The sequence below is a fragment of the Symphalangus syndactylus genome, chromosome 6 (assembly GCF_028878055.3).
Source record: "Symphalangus syndactylus isolate Jambi chromosome 6, NHGRI_mSymSyn1-v2.1_pri, whole genome shotgun sequence".
NCBI classification, from domain to species: domain Eukaryota; kingdom Metazoa; phylum Chordata; class Mammalia; order Primates; family Hylobatidae; genus Symphalangus; species Symphalangus syndactylus.
In genome coordinates this window covers 25,367,455-25,391,282 of record NC_072428.2, presented here as the reverse complement: position 1 = coordinate 25,391,282, position 23,828 = coordinate 25,367,455, and the positions used below count along the sequence as shown (strand labels likewise).

The following is a 23,828-nucleotide window of genomic DNA, read 5'->3' as shown; positions in this document are numbered from 1 at the left end:
AAAACTAATACATATGTATATGGGGTCTATCATACACTTTTAAACAATCTCTCTGGTCACATCTATCTCTTCCAATTTCTCTGTCCATGGGGCACCTATTTAATAGGCTTGATGAATTCTAACACCTATATTTACTGGGTGTCCCTAATCCTTGCTAATGCTTTTTCTGCTTAAGGTGTTGAATCTCCTCTGTTTCTCAAGTTCCATCAGAGTTCCTGATTGATTCCTCTGTACAGCCTTGTCTGCCACCCTAGGTGGGTACTGTATTCCACTTTTCTCAACTGATATTCCTGCCTTCACTGCTAATTTTACATTTATCACATTCTATTAGTACTTCTCTCAAAGGAATATCAGCTTCCCTATCATACAACTTTTCCTTATTAAAAAATCTGAACTTACCATAAAAAATATAGAACACACAGGAAAACATGCAAGAAAGAAAAATAAAGGTCTCCCATAATATGGCCATCTAATAAAATCATTCTAGTCTTTTTTCTATATCTGTGCACATATGTGTGCAGAACTTAACTCCACATGCTTTACATAATGCTTCTTTCACTAAGTATATCTTGAACATCTTATTATTTCAAAAAGGTAATTTTGAATTACTGTATTTCATCCTATGTGCTATATAATTCATTTAATCAACTCCCTATTGATGAGGTTTTAAATTATGCATAATCTAGCTCTGTTAGAAATAGGCTTGTAATAAATATTCTTAATAAATAATTGTTGTCTAGGTTCATTAAAATATCCTTGGGATCAAGTTCTGCTTTGATATGTACTTTCTTATGATATATATGTACAGCCAAATTGTCTTCCAAAGAGTTGTACTTCCAGAGTGCCCATTTATCTACATTCCCAAGTAAACCTTGGATATAGTTTTTTAAAACTCTGTCAATTTGACATATTAATTTAAAGAGACCACAGACTCCACTTTTACTTACTACTATTGATGTTAAGCTGTCAATTATACAGCATTATTAAGTTTACAAAAATATTTCCACAGACATAAATTAGAAAAGTAATTTACAGCATCTGGCATAGGGCTCTTCATATATAAAGCTCATAAAAATTATATGATCATGGAATAAGAGTTATGAAATGCCTTTTATATGCTACACCAGAGTCACATAAATCAAAAAGTCATCCCCCAGTTAGATATAGATATAAGTAAACTTCATCAAAGTTATTGTAAGCTTTTTCTACCCTGAATCTGATAGGCTATCTTCCCCCATTGTCTCAGCTCTACCCTTTACCCATTTATTAATCATTGCATATTCTCTCAGAAATATATCAGTTCTAGGTGCCACACTTAATTGCATTTTAACACTTAGCATCTACAACATGAACTCTGATTTTTGAAAAAACCAGCAAGGAAAAGACATTTCAACTTTGTTATAGTGCTTTTTCTAGGTAGTTCTCTTCTGAAAAAGCTTTCACTATCTTTTTTAAAAATCACTTTCCTTTTTTCCCTACATGTATGAAGATCCTTTACTTGTATTCCTCATTTGGGGTATACATTTTTCACATTTTAATCTCTTATTTCTCAAGTACAACAAATTGGTTGTCAACTTCTGATATGAAATTGCTCTCACCATTCTTAGTCAAACTCCCTGTCGAAGAAGAGTGGTCTCCCTTACACTTTGAAACTGGATTAATGCCCAAGGGCAGAACCATCTCAGGTGGCCCTGCTACTCTATGTGCCCTCACCAGCCTCCATGAACTTCTCCAAGCCAATCTATTATACTATCTTGCCTTTCCACACCCCCCACCACCACCAACATCTCTACGTGACTTTCACTTGTCCCAGAAAAATTCATGAAAACATTTCACAAAATAAAAAAGACAAACTACTATTTAAGACATCATTGCAACAGATAAGACTTTTAAAAAGACTACCCAAATTCATTTATTATGTGCCTAAAGTCTTCATTTAAAGATTAAGAAAAAATGTCAGAACTTTATCCCTGATATTACAAACCAAAAATGAACTATTAATCCTCTTTCCTTAGTCAATACTTTAACTTTGGGAAGTGAGAATTCTGACAGCTCTAGGACTCTAGGTAGTAAGAACATGATAGGCTTTCTCTAATGAGTACCACTGTTTTTCTTAGACAGAACATATCTAGTAAATGATTCATGGTGGGTGAAAAAAGTTACTCTTGTGAACTGGATTTAAAATGGATGAGGACACAGGCCACTGCATTCCAGCCTGGGTGACAGAGTGAGATCTGTCTCAGATAAATAAATAATAATAATAATAAGAAGAAGATAAAATGGATGAGGAAAATTATTTTAAAGTTTAGATTTTACTCTTTGGTGGGAGTGGGTTGAACTGGCACTGATCTCTGCTGGACAAGTGTCCTATTCAAATTCACATCTATGTCAGACAGCATTGAACTTCACATTTTCACAGATATAAGTTCATTCAATCATGAGATCAATCCTACGAGGAAAGTACTGTTACTATTTTATGGACAAGAAAATGAGGTTCATAGAAGTAATTTGCTTGACCAAACAATCTAGAAATACCAGAGTTGGGATTCGAACTCAGGCCTATGAAACACTCCTTTCACACTAGATTTACCTCTGAAATAGTTTTGCCCCAGGCCTAAGTGTCATCTTCAGGTCTGCCTCCATTTAGATAAATCCACACTTGTTTTGTGTTGGGCTGCTTATACAGGTTGCTCGGCTTGACTGCTATACATTTGGTTGCAATTGGAAAATTTATTTTGGATTCCATTTCTTGAATTTCAGAAAGGTGTGCCTGTCAAGAAAAGCCGAGAGAATGTTGTGTTTACAGAACTGTCTGTATAGTGTTTGTGAAGAATGTGATAAAATCAAGAAATATCTTGTAATTAATAAATTATATGAAAACAATTTTAGGAAGTAACTATTAAGTACATTAGCCTCTCGTGTCACTGACTCGAGTAAATTCCCCTTGCTTCAATGAAACACTAATGACAATAACAATCATTAGAATAATAATAATAAGGCACTCATTTTGGCAAAGCGCTTAACTTTCATTTACAATGTGAAGAAATGAAGAGAGAAGTATTTTTGGAGTTTTGCATGATGTTTCTCCTACCTGGAGATTTCTCTGCATCTAAAAGATGAGTTTTTTATTAGAATCACATCATTTCCTCTAACCAAGAAATGCATACAAGAGTATACATGAGTGTTGTTTCAGTCCTTACTTGCTGTCTTTTAAAATACAGCAGCCACCCTTATACTTTGCCAGATCCCTGCCAGGCAGCTTTTTATTCTACTTCAAGCATGTCCCAGTTCAATGCTTTGCATTCATTCTCTGGTCAGTGATTTATCCTTCTTAGCTTGGCATGAAGTCATATTTCTAGGGATGTCAGTTCCTTTTGTTCTAGTAACCTTGACTTGGGCACGTGCCTAAGGTTTAGATTGAACACATTTCACGAATTTGAGAAATCTTATTAAATAGGAACATATCATTTTGATGAAAAACTTCACAAAGCAAAAAAGTTTTCCCTGGTCTCTCTCCCCGGTCCTCTCTCAACAGCTGACCTTTATCTTTTCGACTTTTTTATGTCTGGCAATCCTGACTGATTAACCAATTGGACTGATATCACTTTTTTAATTCTTCACTTCTGAATGTCTCCATTGCAATTAGTATTTTGCTCCTTGCTCTTTTTACATATTGAGACATGCCCTTAGGAGTCATGAGCAATGAAGCCAGAAGGCTCAACTTGACTACAATTATTACAATTACCTTTGTACATATCCACTGGGCCTTTTTCTCTTCTTTGCTAAGGTCATAATTTCTGGTATCCATTCAAACAAAACAGACCCTCATATGAGCTGGCTGTCTTTTAGACAGCTACTCTCCAAATGCCAACTCAATGCTTGGCATATGCTTATATGGTCATAACTGATAAGGTGCTGAGAATATATTAACAATATCATTTTAAAATTCAATATTGTACTTTTAAATACTCATAAAAAGGGCAGAGTCTTTAATGTCCAGAATCCCAAAGAACATACCTCTGTATGTCTTCTAAGTTCCATGAGTTTAATTTCCTCTTGAGTCTGTTCGGTCCAGCCTCCTTCAACCACCACGGGCTGCACAGGGCTCTTGGTAGGAACCATGGTGGCTGGCTGACATGCCGCTACTCGCCGCCCTGAGGAAACCAGTCTCTAGAAATTTTGTTTCTGATGATAGGCTTTCAGATTTCAAATAAGTTGATTTGGCTTTCTATGTATAAATCATTCCACACAGGAGCGTAAGCTAAAATACTAAATATATCATATAAGCAAAGATGCCTAAAGTAATAATATCTAACAATACCTCTTCATATGGGACTTCAGGCTTTAAATAGCCAGAATTCACATACGTACTCTACAGACAGAAGAGGAAGATAACATGCTGATTTCCACACTGGCCCCAGCCTCGCATCCATGATATGGTTCAGCAGTAATTTAGTCAAATAGAATTCATGACCTTATATAGCCCCTATCATCCTTCTAGTCTTGGAACATATGTTTTGTTCTCTTTACTAATAATAAGCCTTTCCCCCACAATTAGCTTAGCAGCCTAGGGATTAAGTATTTCTAAAATAATATTAACCCAAGAGACAGGAATTTTTTTTTCTATCTAATAATACCCAGCGAGCACGATTAGTTTCTGACACCTCTGCTGTGTCCTTTATGCTGTTAGGAAGCTGTAGTAAGAGAAAATATTTATTGGAATACTGTATTCTAAAGAATCACAGGCACAATTTAATAAGTGTGGTGATTCCAATTTATGTGTTCTTTCCACTAGACCACTTAAAATAGTTATAAAAGAGGTTTAAAAAATCACACTTATGAAATTTTCTTTTTCTGCATTGAAGATATACTTAGCCCGCATTTCATATTGATCTCTAAACTTATTAAGTAAAAATAATGCTTTCTCTTGTATCTTCTTTCCAAAAACCTATATTGAGCAACAGCTATGGGTGAGGCATTGTGTTCGATAATGCAAGCACAAACATGTTGGAGAATGAGTTACTGCCTCAAGTTTGGTAGGGAGGGCAGACATCAAGGAAATGATTACACCAATAGTGGATTGCAACTGGGCTGCACCAGGAAAGCACAAGATATATAACAGCCCCTAAAAGGAGTTGCTAACCTAGTCTGAGGCACAACAGAAGGCTTCTTAGAGAGAGTAACACTTAGGTTCATAAAACAACAGAATTACTAAAATGAAATTAAGTCTCAGTTTTGTTGCCAACATAATCTTAATGTGAAGATTTTCAGACCATAACTCAAACAAAACTGAAAATAATCTGGTACTTATAGAGTGTAAAGCACTTGTGCTCTTCTAGCTCAAGTTTATGGAAATAGATCCAGCAATAAAAATAAATGGCAACAATGACTTTTCAGGGAAACCAGAACTCTATGTCCCTAATAAGCATTCATATGCAATTTATGGACGTGAAGAAAACATAATTGAATCAATCAGTCAATGAGTTACAGTGACAATGCCATTAAGGAATGCACTTTGGAGAAGACCATGGTGGCACCTCACAAATACATAACACAAATTTATACTAAATACCGTTTTTACCCAACTCTATTTATAGAGTGCAGATAACATTAATTTATGGCCCATACATTTTTATAAATAACATTTCAACAAATATTTTATTTAGAATGCATTTCGAACACTAAAATTTTGCTCAACTACAGAGAGTTCAGCAATAATTTATCATTTATACTGTTGAGAGCTAGGGATTGAGTATAGAAAACAGGAAAAAACATTATGCATTTTTTGTCAACTTGCTTCTAACGGTCTTAAGAAAATGAATGCATTTGCACTACAATTTTCATGAAAGCAAAGATGCCTAAGGTAATAATATCTAACAATACCTCTTCATATGGGACTTCAGGCCTTAAATAGCCAGGATTCACATACGTACTCTACATTTGTGCTATAATTTTCATGAAGAGACATAATATCATCACAAAAGATTTTAGTTTGGGGAAAGGTTTTTATGATAAACTGTTATTTACATAGGTATGAATAACATAAATTGAAACCATGCAATAATGTATTGAATGAATTTTTTTATTTTCTTATTACATTTTCCCATATATCCTATTTTATTTCACATGAGATCAGGGGATAGTAATTATAATAGCTAACTATTAATGAGGTACGTCTCTTCCCTAGTCCTATTGTTTCATTTTGAGGATGGAGCTCCACTGATATTGCAGATTATTTTTCTGATTGGAAATTGGGGAAAAATAAGCTGGGGATTCTTGGCCCATTGTTTCTCTTAGAAACTAGAGAACACAAGTGCTTTGCTGTTTTTTTAATGGGATGTGTCTTGCCCGGACAGCTCTCCCCATTCTCTGTCTTATTGGGAGGCCCACCCTCATTTAGAATCACCTGTGTCTGCAAGGGTAAGCCCACCCAATCTGGGGTTTCAGTTAGCAGACTTATTTCGCTTTCACACTAAATTAAATGCTCCAACATTGCCTTTACCTGTAACACTGATAATTTAGCCTGATCTGCCATTCCTGAGTTTTATTTATTTATCAGTTTTATAGCCCCAAGTGGGTAAATAAGTTGCCTTTTCCTTACACCAATATTTATTGAGTATTTATTATATACTAACCATGTAGTAAAGATTCGACATTTGTTACTTAATCATGAAAACCCAGCAATTACTAGTATTATGATTAATATTAGCAATGTTCATGCTTACCAATGAAATGTAAAATCAGCCTAGCACAGTGTTTTGTACATAGCCTATGCTCAATAAATGCTTGTTGCAATTACCAATGGCTATGATATAGAATAGCTGATTTGGCAACTATTCATACCTCCTGTTTTAGCCAACCCTGAGGAAGCTCACAATCTTATAGGCCTTACAGTTAACTAAGACTTGTTCTTATTTATCCTCATAATCTCACCAGCTAGAAAAAGGCCTTCATGAGGGTAAACGTCTTATAAGTATGTGTTGAATTTATATTTAATAGCAGAAAACATACCACTTTGTCAACAGGGACATGATTTATGTTAGCATTCAATTCTAAGAGAAACCACATCAGTGGATCCCTCCAGAATGGACATCACTGACAAAATACAGAGTTTTAAACAGTGGTATTGTAGATGATGACAAATTAACTTCAAATTTTTAAAATACTTGGCCGGGCGCGGTAATCCCAGCTCACGCCTGTAATCCCAGCACTTTGGGAGGCTGAGGTGGGTGGATCACGAGGTCAGGAGATCAAGACCATCCTGGGTAACACGGTGAAACCCTGTCTCTACTAAAAATATGAAAAAATTAGCTGGGCTTGGTGGCGGGTGCCTGTAGTCCCAGCTACTCAGGAGGCTGAGGCAGGAGAATGGCGTGAACCCAGGAGACGGAGCTTGCAGTGAGCCGAGATCATGCCACTGTACTCCAGCCTGGGCGACAGAATGAGACTCCATCTCAAAAAAAAAAATTTAAATACTTAATTGTAATAAAAACTGAAGACAATATAAAATCAGAATTTAATAAAGGCAGCTAGCCGTACCAGGTGCTATTTTCAGTATTTAACTTGATACAGGAATACAGCTTAGAAAACTCCCTGGAATGAATGGCTGCAGTTCCATTTATTCTCTAAATCAGTCATTCTACAACTATTCAGAAAACAAATGAGAAGGGTATAGAACGTATAATTTAACATAGGAAAGACTGTCACATAAACAGGTAATCATAATAATGTGATGATGACTACTGGGTGGGAAGTTCAGAGTGTGATAAACGACATTACCCTAGGCTTGGAATGCTGAGGAAGGCTTCAGGAAAGAAGTAACAAGTAACTTTAAAAACACAGAATGAGTAGGAGCGACCTAAGGAGGACAGGAGAGGGAAAACTCTGAGGTAGAGGAAACTAAAATGTGCCAAACGCTCAGAGTTAAGAAAGTGTATGGTATGTCTGGGGAGTTAAAAGAAAATTAAAATGTATGAAGTGTAGTGGGCAAGGAGAAACAGAAACTTACAGAGAACAAGATTATAAAGGGCCACGCTGAGGAGTTTCAAGGATTTGTCCTAAAGATCATAGGAAACCTTGCAAGATTTTGTGCCTGGAGTATCATAATACCTTTGCATTTTTGTATGATAACTTCAACTTCAGAATGTCACCATTATTTACAGAATGGAAACCGCTGTCAAGATGGAAGCAGGGAGACCAGTTAGAAAACTGTTCCAGTGGTCCAAAGAATATATAGATGATGGTAGCTTGAACTTGGATAATGATATATAGATGGAGAGAGTTAGAATCATTTGAGATCAACTTAACAGATTCAAAGTGACAAGGCTTACTGAATATTTGCTTGGGGAAGGTGAGAGAGAGGGAGATGCCAATAATGACTTCCAGGATTTTGAGGAGGAACACCTGAGTAGATGGCAGTAGAACCCTCTACTAGCAGAAACAAAGGAGGCATTGGTGTTGGGGTAGTATGACAGTTGTAGTTTTGGACATGTCCATGGAACATTCAAGTGAAAATGTCTAGTAGTAGGAGTGGTAGAAGTTAGTAGTAGTAATTATTTTCACTTACAACCAATTCTTCTTTTGGTAAGAACTGGGTAATAGCCATTTCAAACCACAGTTAAGTCTAATCTGGTTAGGACTAGTTCTGCTATTTATTGAAGCAAGATTCATATGCTTTTAACAAAAGATAGCATCAGGAGTTGAAATTCTGCTATGGCAATTACTGAGTTTGAAATGTGTTCCTTCCTAGACTTAAGTCCATAGTACATTGTTTCTCCCCAAAGAAACATTTGTATCTCAAGTCCTGGGAATAGTATAAGGTCAGAAACCTAAGATTCTGTGTTAAAGAGAATGGAAGAAGGAGACCAATAATTGATCACGTTGACTGTGAATAGCATGTCTCATGCCGTATAAAAAGGAGTCATTTTAAGTTACTGACACTGACTTCTGAAGATTTTAGTACTTCCTCATTCAGATTACTTAAAAAAAAAAAAAAAAAAACTTCTTACCCAGCAATATCCAAGGAATGACAGCAAGGTTTGTTTAAAGATTAATTCCAAAGCCCACAAAATGTCTGTTGAGGGATTATTTAAAAAACAATGGAGTAGTTTCTCTTGCCCAGGTATCCTCCTAATTTTTAAAACGCATGCATAAGTCATTTGGTATTCATTTTAATATAAAATTTACAGACATAAAATCAGACTAAAAATATATTATTAGGTTTTAGACTTTGCTCAAATGATTTATGTAAAACAATATTTATATAGTACTCCTTAGTTAAAAACTTGGTATCTACTGGTAGAAAATAACCATTAGCAATTTGAGGCTACATTTTGAATTAAATATGGTTATGCTTGGTATAGCTCATACTGACCTTTTAACTGTCTCATTTTGTGTCTCACAATATCTAGATCAGCCAAAATTCTGTCCTTTTTTAGCCAGTTCTGTTTCTCTAATTTTTCTGCTTTCTGCAAAGCTAGAATAATAAAAATACAAGATATTTTATCAACAGTAATTTATCATGCACACCAATAATTTATAAAGAACTTTCTGCTCAAAGAAATAGATTCAATTAGAAACAAGTAATTAAAAGGTAAGGGTCATTAAAAGAAACTTCATTTGAAAGATGACAGGGCTTAAGGCATTTCTTTATGGAATGGAGTTCTTTAAGAACGATGCTGTTTTATTATATAGATTTACCATATGCAATAGCCATATTTCATTTTCCACTTCCACAAACTATTTGGAGGTGATGAAAGCCTGGCTTGGAACCATTCATTTTTTAAACATCCACCTACTGCCTAAAGGGTGCAATTCTTAAAAATGAAAATGTGCAGACAGGTCGTCCTCAGTGTGAATTAAACTCATTTGTTATTTTCTAATGTATACCATTATTCTCAGTCTTATAGACCAAGGATCTCTTTATCAACTAAATTAGACATTTTTCCACGCAGAATACTCCATTCCAGTAAGAAAAAAACAGGCAAATGTGCAAACATGAGAGTTTAGCTATCCTTGTGCACATATTAATTGATGAACCTTCTGTTCTTTGTATAAATGTGATGTTATTATGTTGATATTATACACATTTAATTCATTTTCTTATGATGGCATAAAATGTATTTCTCTCTCCCTTCAAATACTTGCTTGAAAGAAAGCAAAAACAAAAAAATTACCATTTGGAGGTAGAAATGGTTCACCACAAGATACCCAGATGGCAATAGGATTTCTGAGGATGAGGATAAGCAAAGACTTGTCTATACCATCCAAACTATCAGATGTCACAGGTTTTGCAAATAATCCGTTTTTCACTTTCATTCTTGGATTTTCTGGTGGAAAAATGACACATTTATCATTGTTCAATGAATAATGAATAAATTTGTTTTCTGAATTTGTTTATTCAAAATATTTTACTATTCATTAATAATTTGATTTAAACAGACAATGCCAAAATCAGAGGCTAATGCATAATTTTGGTCAGAAACTTCATATACAACCCAAAAAATAAACTAATAAGATTGTAAAAATGTTTTAATTTCTTTCTTACACATCACCTAGTCCTGAAAGAAATCTGAGGTGGCTTACCAAAATACTTACTCTGAAATGAAAAAAATAGAGATAAAAAAATCAAGCACAGGGGAAAGAAGCATAGGAATAGACTAAAGCCAGGGATAAAGTACCTTAGTGTCCTTATATTTTAACTGAATAATAATATCTCATTCTGCTCTTTCTTTTTTTAAAAGAACAAAGTAACATATTTAGAAGAAATAGTGTTTGGCCTATTTACTCTGATGAACATCCAATAAATGTTAGATATTATTTTTATTGTTAAACAGAAATAAATACCACCCTGTTTTTACTCGCTAGAGATAAAGCAAAATTTGGGCTCTGAGCTTCCTAACGGCGAAAGCAAAGAGAAAAACACAATTTCCAGCTTCATATGGCCCACATATAGTGAGAAATTCCATAGAAAATGCACATTTCCTGTTCTGAGATCCGAGAAAAATTCATTTAAGGGTCCTCATAAAGAGGCTATTCGTGATATAGCTAACAGTACCCTGCAATAGAAAATTAATATATATTGAGAAGTTACTATATACTGGGTATTTTATTAAGGCCTTTACATACATCGTCTCATGTGATTCTAAAAATGATACTCTGAGACTCTGAGTTAGGGCTTATTATCAGTCCTCTTTTACAGATATGGTAACTCAGCTTTAGTGACATAGCTGGGTGGTGGCAGAGTAAGGATTAGAATCCAGGCCATCTGCCAACAAAGCCTGTGCTCTTAACCACTGCCTGCATAGTAAGCACTATGTTGAATTCTGACCAACTGCTGTTTCTTTAAAGTTCCTTAATGCAAACCGATGGCATAACACCAAGTCACAATTCCATAAAAGGGGGCAGCCTACTGATGGCCTTGCTTGATTTAAGGACACCCTTTAGAATATAGGGAGGAAGAGATGGAATCAAAAGAATGCCCTTTTGATAGTCCTACCTTAATAATATTACTCCAATCAGGCTTTAAATAATAATTTAAAGAAGAGTGTTTGAAATTGTAATTTTATAAAACCTGAAGTTCAGATATTCTGTATGCCAAATAAAGGCAGAAATACATGCTTCAGCATTCAGCTAGGCATTAAATGTTCACATAATTATTTCTTAAAACTCGTTTGAAGACAAAATAAGTAATATCCTATACACAAAAGTGATAAGTAATTTCACTGAATGTTTGGTAAATATCAACCAGGCATTGTTCTAAGTTATATATGTACGTGTGAGTATATAAATACACATATGAATATATATTCATATTTATGAGGACCAAATGAATATATTAATGATGATCAAATGAATACAGATATTGAATATATATCTACATATATATGTGTTCAAGTGAAAATATATAGATATATTTGCTATGGTTTGAATGTGTGCTTTCCAAAATTCTGGTGTTAAAATTTAATGGTCAATGTAATGATATTATGAGAGATAGAGACTTTAAGAGGTGATTAGGTCATAAGGGCTTCTCTTCTTGTGAATAGAATTAAGGCCCTTATAAAAGAGGCTTCACACAGTGCTGGGCTCTTTTGCCCTGTTTTCCATTGTGTGAGGACAAAACATTCTTCCCCTCTGGAGAATGTAACCCTCACCAGACAACCAGATCTACCAATTCAGCCTCCTGAATTGTGAGAAATAAAGTTCCGTTCTTTATAAATTAACCAGCCTGTGGTATTCTGTTACAGCAACACTAATGGACTAAGACAATTTTATCTATATAATGGAGACATATCAAATATATATATATACACATAATATGTGTGTGTGTGTGTATATCTATATCCATGGAGTAATTGACTATTTTACAAATAGTAAAATATGTACATTTTATGTAAGAAATTTAAAATAGTAAAATATAGTTAAAAATGTATCCTAACTTTATAAATAAGAAAATTGGAATACAAGAGTAGTTAAACAACTTATCCAAGGCCATTGAGCTAGAAGTGACAAAGCTGGGATTTGAACCCTGGTATTCTGGCTCCAAAACCCAAGTTCTTAACTTCTAAATTATGCCTCTCAACACAACCGTGGAAATCTCATACTGAGAAAACTACTGAATCACTACTACCAAGACTTGCTTTTATTTAGCAGACTGTTGTTTGGGACACACACAGCTGCTGCCTTCAAATTGTAAATAGTCTAATAAGACACACAGCCATAAACAGATAGTTATCATGCAGTGTGCCCAAAAATGCAATAGATGGACATTGACTGGAGCTTCTGGGAGATAGTAAAAAGTGGAGAAGACAGAGACAGGGAAGGGGAGTTGAATGACAGTAGAAGCATAGAGAGGACACCTTCTCTTCTAATAGTAGCAAGAGATTTCCACTGATCCAGCCCCAATTTCTTAAGTGGTCTCCAGTTGGTTTTGGTCCTGAGTAAGAACAAAAAAATGATTATGTTCCATAAAGTAGCTGAACTGTCAAACATATTTTATTAATTATATGCAATTTATTGTTTCAGTGCTAAAATCAAAATTTGCATTAATTTTTAATTTTTCTTATAATTCTGCAAGGTAAAAACAACATGACAATTTCATTGACACTCTTCGGGTCACTAAAGTAGCTTCCTATGATTTTGAAATTCTGAAAAAACTGACTAATGAAATAATCACGTTTAACGTTTTCATGATCAAGCATAAATAGAATCAGCTAAATGCTGTAGATTGTAGCCAACCTTCCATACTTTCAACGATTATCTGTTCTTTTCCAACAGGAGCTGCATCTTGCTTTTGTTTCTCAGAGTCTCTCTGGAGCAAGGATTCATCTAGAGCCCATAAAACCAAACCACGCAAGGTAAAGATTGGGGTTCCATCTTTGGTATATACTTTGGAGGCCGCTCTGGCAAGCCCAGGTTGTTCCGTGCATTCTGTAAGAAGCTAGATAACACAGGCAGTAAGGATCTGACAGGCAAAGGTGATAGGATTGGGAATAATCATTAAGAGCTTGTCACTCTAAAAATCTGAAAAAAATAACTGAATTTGAGAAAATAGAAAGCTGAATTACTACTGATGTTGATCTTTGACTAGAGACTATTTTCAATATTAGATTGTTCTACCTAATTTCACAACAGTAGTCTAATCCAACTGTAAATTTCCTAGCTCCACAAATTTAACATGGCAGCTGACATATATTAATATATTTTAGCATCAGAGTATCTTCTAAGAATTGTTCAACTTAAAAATCCACTTTCAAATTTGTTGCTTTATGTTATACAACTGTTGTAATACTTCATACTGATAAACCGCTTTAAAATAAGTAAGTAGTTAACCTTCAAACCAAGAACTGACAGGTATTATTACCTCCATTTTGCAGATGGAAAAACAGGATGAAAGATTAAAATTTTTGCCCAAGACCATAAAAGCCAGCTGTGGATTCCTGGGTGAATCTTGGAGTTGCTAACTTCTGTATTTTGCTTAGTCTATTGAATAACAATACCTTAATTTAAAAAAAAATATTTTCAGCCTAAGAGGTGAGGGAATAGATACGTGTGCTTGCAAGGAAGTCTGCAGGGTAACTCCATATCATATCAAACATCACTTGTAAAATACATTGCCAAAGGCATTGGCCAGAGTGAATAGTCAAGATAATCACCAAGTAGTGCAAGGACAAAGCTGGGCTTGGGCCTTCTAGGTTCTTCTCTCTTCCTATGACTATGAGGAGCAGCCCCCAAGGCAGACCACGTAGTTCCTCCTAACACAGCCACTGCTTCCCCAATTTGAAAATAAAATAAAACATCCTATCAACAAATAAATGTCCAGATACTCCAGATGGTGAATGAGGTGGCATCTCTTGGATGATTCAGATGACATACAACTTGAAGCTGGCATGAGAAACAAGGCAGAAAAAGGCATTCCGTCTATCACAAGAAGGAAGAAAATCCAGTAGCTTTGTTTTCCTCTTTCTTATAGATCTCTGCTCTGGAGCCAATCTAAAAACTGAATTCTGGTTTCTAGTTTTTCTAAGTCTGTATCCACTGACACACAATCAAATAAAATGTCTTTAAGTAAACAGAGTTCTTGATCTCATCAGCCTTAACTGGTGAATCTGGCCAAGGACATTTATCACTCAATCCCACCGCTTTTTCTTTAAGAAGAATTGCCATTATCATTACCTCTGAAGATGCAAGCAGCATTTAAGTGATAGCCACTTACAATGGGGAATGTTCCAGCCACAATTAACTTCCCATTGCAATATCCATCCCAATTTTTGTATGCAATTATTTTCACTGCCTTCTGGTGTGTGGCTGCCATGGTACTGTGAGATGCAGCTTGCGTGCAGGTCTTCATCTGTAAAGACAATAGATGTGCTCGGTAATAACTTAGAGTTTTTTCAGCCTTGTCACATGACAAATCAATCTAATTTTTTAAAAAATAAATTGTACATTTACTCAAACTTTCTTGTTTTAGTTTGCTACACTTTAGTCTCTTAATAAATGTGTGTATACGTGTGTGCTGTCCACATTTTGCAATGCTCTCTTCATGTGTTACAGATATTGAATACTAGAGTCAGAAGGATGTTGGATCCAAATTCTTCATTTCCCTCCCAGGCCTGTCACTCAGTCACCAGGTGATTTTGGGCATCTGACTTGTGTTTCTGGCATTCTCTTGTTTTTGTTTGTTTGTTTATTGGTTTTTTGCTTTCTCTCTGCCGTGGCCAGAGAGAGGCTGGATTAAAGTAATAATACACTAACATTACAGATAGCCTCTGAATTTTTAACTTCAGGATGATTCCACCATATGGTGGAAGATGTTGATGAATGGGGACGGGAATGGTTGTAGCTTTAAATACATGGTAGTAAGGGTGGTGAACACCACTCTTCTGCTTTTCCTTTTGATCCCAACCTAGGACGCTGCCCTCAGGGCAAAGTTCTGTCTGAAATTCTGTAGCATTGGGGATTCTTTCCAACCAACTCCTCACCATCTCCTTAAGATTATCCTACTATCTTCAAAGCAAACCCGATGCTTTCAGGTTTCCCAGAGGACTGACTTCCTTTCTCCTTCAGAGCTATTACTTCTGTTGATGTTTTTTGTAACCCCAATGCGTATCAGGATTAGGGAAGGGAGGAGGGTGATCTGGGGATGGGGTGAGCAAGCCCCGAAGAGCACACCAGACTGGAAGATATATTCCACCTTTTAGGAATCGCTCCTTTTTATTCAGGTGTGTAAGTTCCCTTAGTTTTTACTTCTATAGTTGAAAGGGAGGGTTTTTTAAATGGTACCATTTTAAACAAAGGTTGTAGGAAAGTGGTAGAGTTTTTTTATTTTTCCTCCATGAACTCTAAATACTGCTAGACATAGATGTGTGAATTCAGGCACCCAACCTGAACAGTCATTAAAAACAACACATCCAATTCCCCCTGAAATGTTCCATAGTAGTAAAAAGAAGTTTTTTCCTGTGGATATAGGCAAAAAGCTGTTCCACGAAGTAAAGATTTGCAGTTACTTCCTCACCTAAAAGCAACACTGAGAACAGTGAAATATGTCAGTAAATGATTAAAGCTGTAGAAGTGCCCAATTAACTTCAAAGAGTCTATTGAACTATTAATAGGCAATGCATTTTAAATTACAATGGGGAAAAGGAAATCAATGCAGGTAGAACGGTAAAGGTGCATCTGAGGAAGATGAATTGGATGAGTGGAGATGAACTTGAGTGCAAGGCAGATAATGAATGCATCAAAGTTTCCAAATTGTTGCCATACATGCATTAGCAGAGCTCAGATCATTACATACCTCAGCCACACTGATGACCTTGAAGGGCCCTTGTAAGAAGGGCTTCTGAGTCTTGGTGCCTGAAATACAGAGGAATGGAACACCTGGAAGCAATTGTTTCAGTCCTTTCTCTGTTCTCATGGATTGTCCACAAGCCAAGCAGAGCATAGCTTTTCTCTTTCCATCAGGTGAGAGAGAACAGTATCCCTAAAATGGGAGACAAAGATGGCTTTACATAGGAGCATCTAAGTTGTTATAGCATTGCTGTAGAACATTTTACAATATAAATATAGCACTTTTAACACCCCAAAATGCTAAATTTAAAATTTTATGCTAAATTTAAATTTAGCATAAATTTAGCCAAAACGCTAAATTAAAAAATTTAAAGTATTTCCAAATTCTGTAATGACAATTCAATACCAATGAATATAAACTCTGTGCAAAATCAGCTTCTTGGAGATGGCCAGCTCCAGATTTGGGGCAAGAAATATACAAGACAATCAAGGAATATCTTGTGTCCTGAAAGAAAAGAAGCCATCATCACGTCCAAAAGACACAGGAGCCAACATGAAGGAGCCTCCACTGCCCCAAAATGGGACAATTAGGGAGCAACAGAAAGACTGATAACTAAAACATTTTGAAAATGTTTAAATATATAAAATCCTATGAGTTTTAATGATGGTAACAATATAAATAAAAACAAATAAACCCCAAGCCAATAAAAACAAAACTGCAACTTTTCAGAGACTGTTGGAAGTAAACTGGCATCAATTTAAAACTCTACAAACTGGCCACTAGAAATTGTGGCAGATTATTTGTAAAGATGGCCACAATAAAACCATCCCACTCTTATCTGCATGCCCTTTTAAAATGTGACATTTTTGGTTCTCCAATCGGGAAGTAGAATCTTTCTCCTTTTCTTCTTTCCTTGAATCTGGGAAAGACCATGTGACTTGCTTTGGCCAACATAGCACTAACAAATATGATGCAAGCATATGCGTAAGAAGTGCTTGCATATTGGAGCTTATTCTCTTTTAGCTGCCATTGGAACCCCGAGACCACAATGTAAACAAACTTGAACTGGCCTGCTCAAGAAGACATGTAGTTGAAGAATCAATGTTCCCAGCTAACAGCCTACCAACCACCAGATGGTGAGGGATGCCATCTTTGACCATCCAGTCCCCATAAAAACATTCAACTACTAAAGAACCACCAGATGACTGTAGCCACATTAGTGACCTGGGACAAGACCAGCAGAACTGCCCAGCTGACCCCAGCTCTAATCGCTGGCTCACAAAGCAAAAAATGGGTTTTTTATTCAAGCCACTAAATTTTCAGGGGTTTTGTTACACTGCAATAGATAAGTGAGATCAATAGAAAGAATTAGGCGTTCATCCTACCTTCCCTTACAACCATGTGTTTGAGTAGTCAAATATTGAATTGATGAGCTAAAGTTATTCCTTCTATTAAAAGTTTAGTTAATCAATGTAGGAAAAAATGATAGAATTAGACAAAATTCACCCTTTTGAAAGAAGAGGGCAACACTAAGTGAAACGTCTTTGGGGAATTTTTAAACATGAAATCAGGTTGTAAACACCTGAACCCACTCATAACTATCATGACTGAAAATGGAAAACCCACACATTGCCTATGTGAGTGATAAATAGGAAACATGCGGGAAAACCTATGAAGATTCTGGCCCAAAAAAATATTAAACATAAATCTAACTACAACTATAGGACTCAATTCCATTTACAGAAATTATGAGGGATGGGGAAACAAGTCAAAGGATGCCACAAAGAAGAAAGTAAACAAATCCCATTAAGGGGCATTCAATATGAAAATGGAGCCAGACTACGCAACCGAGTGTCACATAGAGACCTTATTTGAATCTTGACACAAACCAACAAACCATAAAAATAAATTTTAGGGCAACCTGGGAAATTTGATTAAGGATAGAGTATTAGATGGCCAAAGAATTATTGTTAATCTTGTTAGCTGTGAGAATGGCATGATGAGTATGTCAGAAAATGTCCAAAATTTTTGGAAGTATGTGATTTATATGGAGGTGAAATAATATAATGTCTGGGGTTGGCAAACATGGCAAAACCTAGATAATAGTTAAATATGAATGATGGATAAATGAAGACTTATTTCCCTAGTCTCTCTACTTTGGAATATGTATGAAAATTTCAATAATAAAAATTTTAAGTACATTAGATTAATATAAACTACCTAATTTGTTTTTTTCTCACAATTTTCCTTCATTCTTTCCTACCAGAATCAGAGTCTAAGTGATTTCACTCAAAAATCAGCATTCAACTTGCATGAACATACAGTTTTCTAGGGAAAAATTTTTCTCATTTTATTAAATTACTCTCTTTTACCCTATTTTTCTTTTACCTTTGAGAGGAAGGAACCACTTACTGGTTGATCAATGTTTTCTTCTTTAATCACAGATGATGTACAGACACCAGCGTAATTTGCTGATGTAATTTCCTTATCCAAAGCAGTGCTATGAAAAGCCACAAGTGCTTTTACATTTTTCATGTAATGCCACTTGTGATTGGCAGCTCCATTGTTGTATGGCTTATATTTCTGAAAAAAGGGGCAAAATATGGAGTCAAATGGGTTCATGTGAGGGTTATAGTAGTCTTGTTTTTCACTGCATATATCCAGAAAGTGCAGATAATTACCATAATCCCACCACGCAGTGACAACTACTAGTCTTGAAATTTTAATGATTAGATATGAAAACTTTTATATGTTTATAAATACAATTATTTGATTTACAAAAATAGAATCTTAAAATGCATACCATTTGGTAACTGCAATTTTTTTTCTTTTTTTTTTTTGAGACGGAGTCTCGCTCTGTCTCCCAGGCTGGAGTGCAGTGGCGCGATCTCGGCTCACTGCAAGCTCCGCCTCCCGGGTTCACGCCATTCTCCTGCCTCAGCCTCTCCAAGTAGCTGGGACTACAGGCGCCCGCCACCACGCCCAGCTAATTTTTTTTGTATTTTTAGTAGAGATGGGGTTTCACCATGGTCTCGATCTCCTGACCTCATGATCCGCCTGCCTCGGCCTCCCAAAGTGCTGAGATTACAAGCGTGAGCCACCGCGCCCGGCCTTAACAATATTCCCTGAACCTTTTTCTAACATCTTTTAAAAATATATACCATTTCATTTTAGGAATATTTTACTAATCTCCAATAGTTAAACATGTAGGTTCTTTCTCTAAAATAAACAAATAGTGTAAATAAATATTTGGGAAATCCATGATAATTTTTTAGGACAAATTTCTAGAAGTAGAGTTGCTGATAAAAAAAATCATTTTAAAGATTATATCAAAATGCCTTCTAGAGAAATTATTTTACTTTGTACTTGTGCCAATCATATACTAAATGACCCATTTTCCTTACATTCTTGCCAAAAAATGGGCAATATTTCCAAAACATGAATATAATAAATGAAAAAAGTACTTTGTTGATATTTTAATTTACATTTTATTGATTATCAAAGAGGTTTATTTTTTAAGTACATTCAGTTAAACATGTAATAGAAACAATATATTTATTCTAATTGTGAAAGTTGGCTCAAGTACAAGTAAAGAAATAGTTTCAATTTAACAGAACTTAAACCAGTAGATTAGTTCTAACTAAATATGTCGTAACACCTCAAGGAACTTTTATAATTAATAACATCTGCTTTACCAAGCGAGAGCTTAATAGCAAAGAAGAAAATAAATGAGTCCCAAGAATTAATTTAATGGGTCAGACAATAAAGCCTCCCTCAGAGGTCTGAAAAACCAAAGACTATATTTTCAAGGGACAGAAAAGGGTCTAGTAGCATTAACCTACCATGCCTCATTTTTATTATTTTACATGAACTTTAATATTTTCTCACAAACCAGTTGTTTCAATAAATACAACACCAGCAACAAAAAATTCTTGAAAGGTAATCCAAATTACCTTGGGGTCAAATTATTTCTTATGAAATGGCTACCTTGGGAGAAATCATCCATATCTATAATTTTATGAAAATGATTAAGGTACTAAAATTGTATGTGTGTGAGGTTGTATCTCACTGTGGTCTGTACTGAAGAGGCACCTGACAGAGAAGAATGTAATGTTATATGTACTCTATCTCCTAGAATAATTTTTTAGTCCATATTTATCACCAGGATAGAAGACTTAATTAAGCTTTGGCATTTGTCCAGATTGCTATGTCTCAATTTTGGATTCACAGCCTGCAAAACAAGTTGCCTCATTGCTATTAAAAACACAGAATGAAACAAATGTTATTTGGAGGCAATCTATTCTGTTCAACAAGAGGATGGAAAATACTGAGGAGGACACAGAAAGTAAATGCAAAGCAGGAATGCTTCTTCACTTTCCCCCTTACTAGCAAGGAAAAACACATATTCGTTTAGGAGTGGTTTTGGTTATAAGCATGCGAGAATGACAGAAAAATGTGAAAAAAAAAAAAAAAAGACCTTTCTAGGTCTTTGTCCAAAACTCAAATGAAGCCAGACTTCTCTGGAGTCTCCATAAATTGTGTGGCTGCTATAAGCATTTGCAACAGTGAATGAAAAGAGAATTTCAAATGGGTCGTTTGGTAGAATTAACATTGAGGATCCTGCATCCTTCGGGAAGACCTCTCTGACTAGGTTCTTTCTCTCCAGCTGCCAAGGCCTTTAGAAATGGGAGCCTTGCATATGTTCCTGATTATCAAATTTAGGTGCATCTAACAGCCATCCACCTGCCTTCAGCCACCACTGAGATCATAAGCTTGATGAATGCTGTTAGGACAATTTCTCATGCTTGCCATTAGGTTTGATTTCACTAACTAGCATAGTGCCTGACATGCAGCAAGCCCACAATCACCATCTGTTGGATTAAACTAAATTAGGAGGTACATGAACATGTTCAATTTAAAATCTACGCAGACTATTGTAAATATTTTAACAACATTCAAATAGGATTCTATGACATTTTTTTCCTCCACTACAAGGAAGCATAAAGCTTTACTTAAATTTAATTAAAAGGCCATGACTAATCTTTAGCCATATATAGCTTACCTGAACAATAACTGGACAGCCACAAACTTCATTTCTAGTCTTGGTCATAGAGACCGCCAGCACAAGGTCAGGGTTACTCACCAGGTGAAAGGTCCTTGGGAAAACAGGATTAGCCATATTATAAAGTAGCATGACCAGATTAGATCTCCCTCTGTGCCACTTAGCACTGTGTTGCCTCTCAGCTCCATGCATGCTCTGTAATAATGAATGTGAATCCTTTAAGAATTTCTCCCCTACAGTAAGTGTGATGTTAAGCTTTCTCAGTAGAGAGTGCTGGAAGAAGACTGCAGGATGAAGGGGCTCTCCTGCTCTTTCTGGCTGTGGCAGGGGGTCAGCGGTTGGGAGTGAGAAGACCCAATGATGCTTTGTTCCAGCCAGGTGCCCAGGAAGCAGGTCTCCTGGCACCTTCATAGCCTGGGCTTGCCTATTGCTCCTTTGCTCACTTTCTCCTGACATGGACACCACATGCTTCAGGCCTCCTAGTATACCACCATTCCATTCCCTCTGCAGGCTGCTGTGCCCAGCAACAGACTGCACCCCCCCTATATGTTCCAGAATAGTATGTCCTGCTCACTCAGTATTATGGTTTGAATGCCCCTCCAAAACTCATGTTGAAACTTAATTCCCAATGTGGCAGTATTAAGAAATGGAGTATTTAAGAGGTGATTGGATCAAGAGGGGTCTGCCTGGATTAATCCACAGATGAAAGGGTTAATGGATTAATAGGCCATAATGGGAGTGAAACTAGTGGGTTTATAAGAAAAGGAAGAAAAGGAATGTGACATGATGTTCTGTGCTGTATGATGCCCTGTGCCATATGATGACCTGTGCCATCTCAGGGCTCTAGAGAGCCCCCCGCTGCAAGAAAGCTCTCACCAGATGCACCCCTCAACAATGGACTTGCCAACCCCCAGAACTGTAAGAAATAAATTTCATTTCTTATAAATTACCCAGTTTCAGGTATTCTTTTTTTTTTCTTTTCTGAGATGGAGATTCACTCTGTCACCCGGGTTGGAGTGCAGTGTCATGATCTTAACTCACTGCAACCTCTACCTCTTGGGTTCAAGCAATTCTTCTGCCTCAGCCTCCCGAGTAGCTGGTACTACAGGCATGTGCCACTACGCCCAGCTAATTTTTGTATTTTTAGTAGAGATGGGGTTTCACCATGTTGGCCAGGCTGGTCCAGCCAGGTGATCTCAGGTGATCCTCCCACCTCAGCCTCCCAAAGTGCTGGGATAACAGGCATGAGCCACCATGCTCGGCCCTGTTTTAGTTATTCTATTATAAGTAACAGAAAATAGACTAAGACATCCAGCCACCACAGACAAGCTCTGGCCAGGTATGCCAGCAAAACTGCTCTGCAATTCAGTGGAATGGAACCATACCTTTTCTAATGAGTCCTGAACCCCAGCCTTGGGGAAGGGACCCCATTGCAAGTTTATCCTTTCTTGGACAATCTCCTTCAGCCATAGGGTGATATATATTATATACATATGTAATGTACATGGGTATATATACCCTGATTTACTAGCCTGGGTAAAATATGGAGGATAAAAAGACTGTGGTTAACATAAATGGAATTTTCCATTGAGTTCTACTACATAGTATAGCCCACGGTTCTCTAGGTTTCACCAGCTTATCAAAACAAATGAGTTTTAAAAGGCACCTGTCTACATGAAAGAGAAAAAAGCAATATGCTAAGGGAAGATGTGCCATAAAGCTCAGAATTACTGTCACTGTGCAAACACACTTCTGCCATGGGACATATATTGTTCTGAATCATGCCCACACCTAATCAACAAGACTTCTGCAAAAACTCTCGGCCGGGCACGGTGGCTCACGCTTGTAATCCCAGCACTTTGGGAGGCCAAGGCGGGTGGATCACGAGGTCAGGAGATCGAGACCATGGTGAAACCCTGTCTCTACTAAAAATACAAAAAATTAGCCGGGCATGGTGGCGGGCACCTGTAGTCTCAGCTACTCGGAGAGGCTGAAGCAGGAGAATGGTGTGAACCCAGGAGGCAGAGCTTGCAGTGAGCCGAGATCGCGCCACTGCACTCCTCCAGCCTGGCGACAGAGACTGCCTCAAAACAAAACAAAAAACCTCTTTTGTCCAAGTCTGTCTGGGTGTCCCTAGAGGGTGACTTGTGCTTATCAGCAAATCCTGTCCCACTGGGCCCCCTGATGCTCCACCTCTTCTCTCTGGACTCTGACGTTTCCAATGAGGGATCAACCAATATCACCATCTCCCTTCCACTAACTGCCTCTCTTTTCCGTGGCTTGACATGAGGAGCTCCCAAGATGACAAAAGTACAGAATGTTCTGCAAAGTGGGAAGAGATGGAAAGAAACTGTCCTTCTCTTTTGTGTTACACATGGTTAGATTTTCCAAGGCAGTGATACACATGATCCAACATCTCAGAGTTTTAGGCAGACAGACACTGAGCAAGATTCAGAACTAGTATTCTCTTCCAATGACCAA

At 36.6% G+C, this 23,828-nt stretch overlaps 1 protein-coding gene across 1 annotated transcript in view; it reads right to left on the bottom strand.

Moving 5' to 3' along the window:
• DCDC1 (doublecortin domain containing 1) overlaps positions 1-23,828 on the bottom strand; it is a 51,022-nt gene that overhangs the window by 11,672 nt on the left and 15,522 nt on the right. The window contains 9 exon segments of the mRNA XM_055282040.2: positions 2,591-2,770; positions 4,018-4,154; positions 9,374-9,475; positions 10,176-10,328; positions 13,246-13,438; positions 14,714-14,917; positions 16,292-16,477; positions 18,698-18,868; positions 21,348-21,441. Coding sequence (XP_055138015.2) covers positions 2,591-2,770; positions 4,018-4,154; positions 9,374-9,475; positions 10,176-10,328; positions 13,246-13,438; positions 14,714-14,917; positions 16,292-16,477; positions 18,698-18,868; positions 21,348-21,441 — 1,420 coding nt within the window.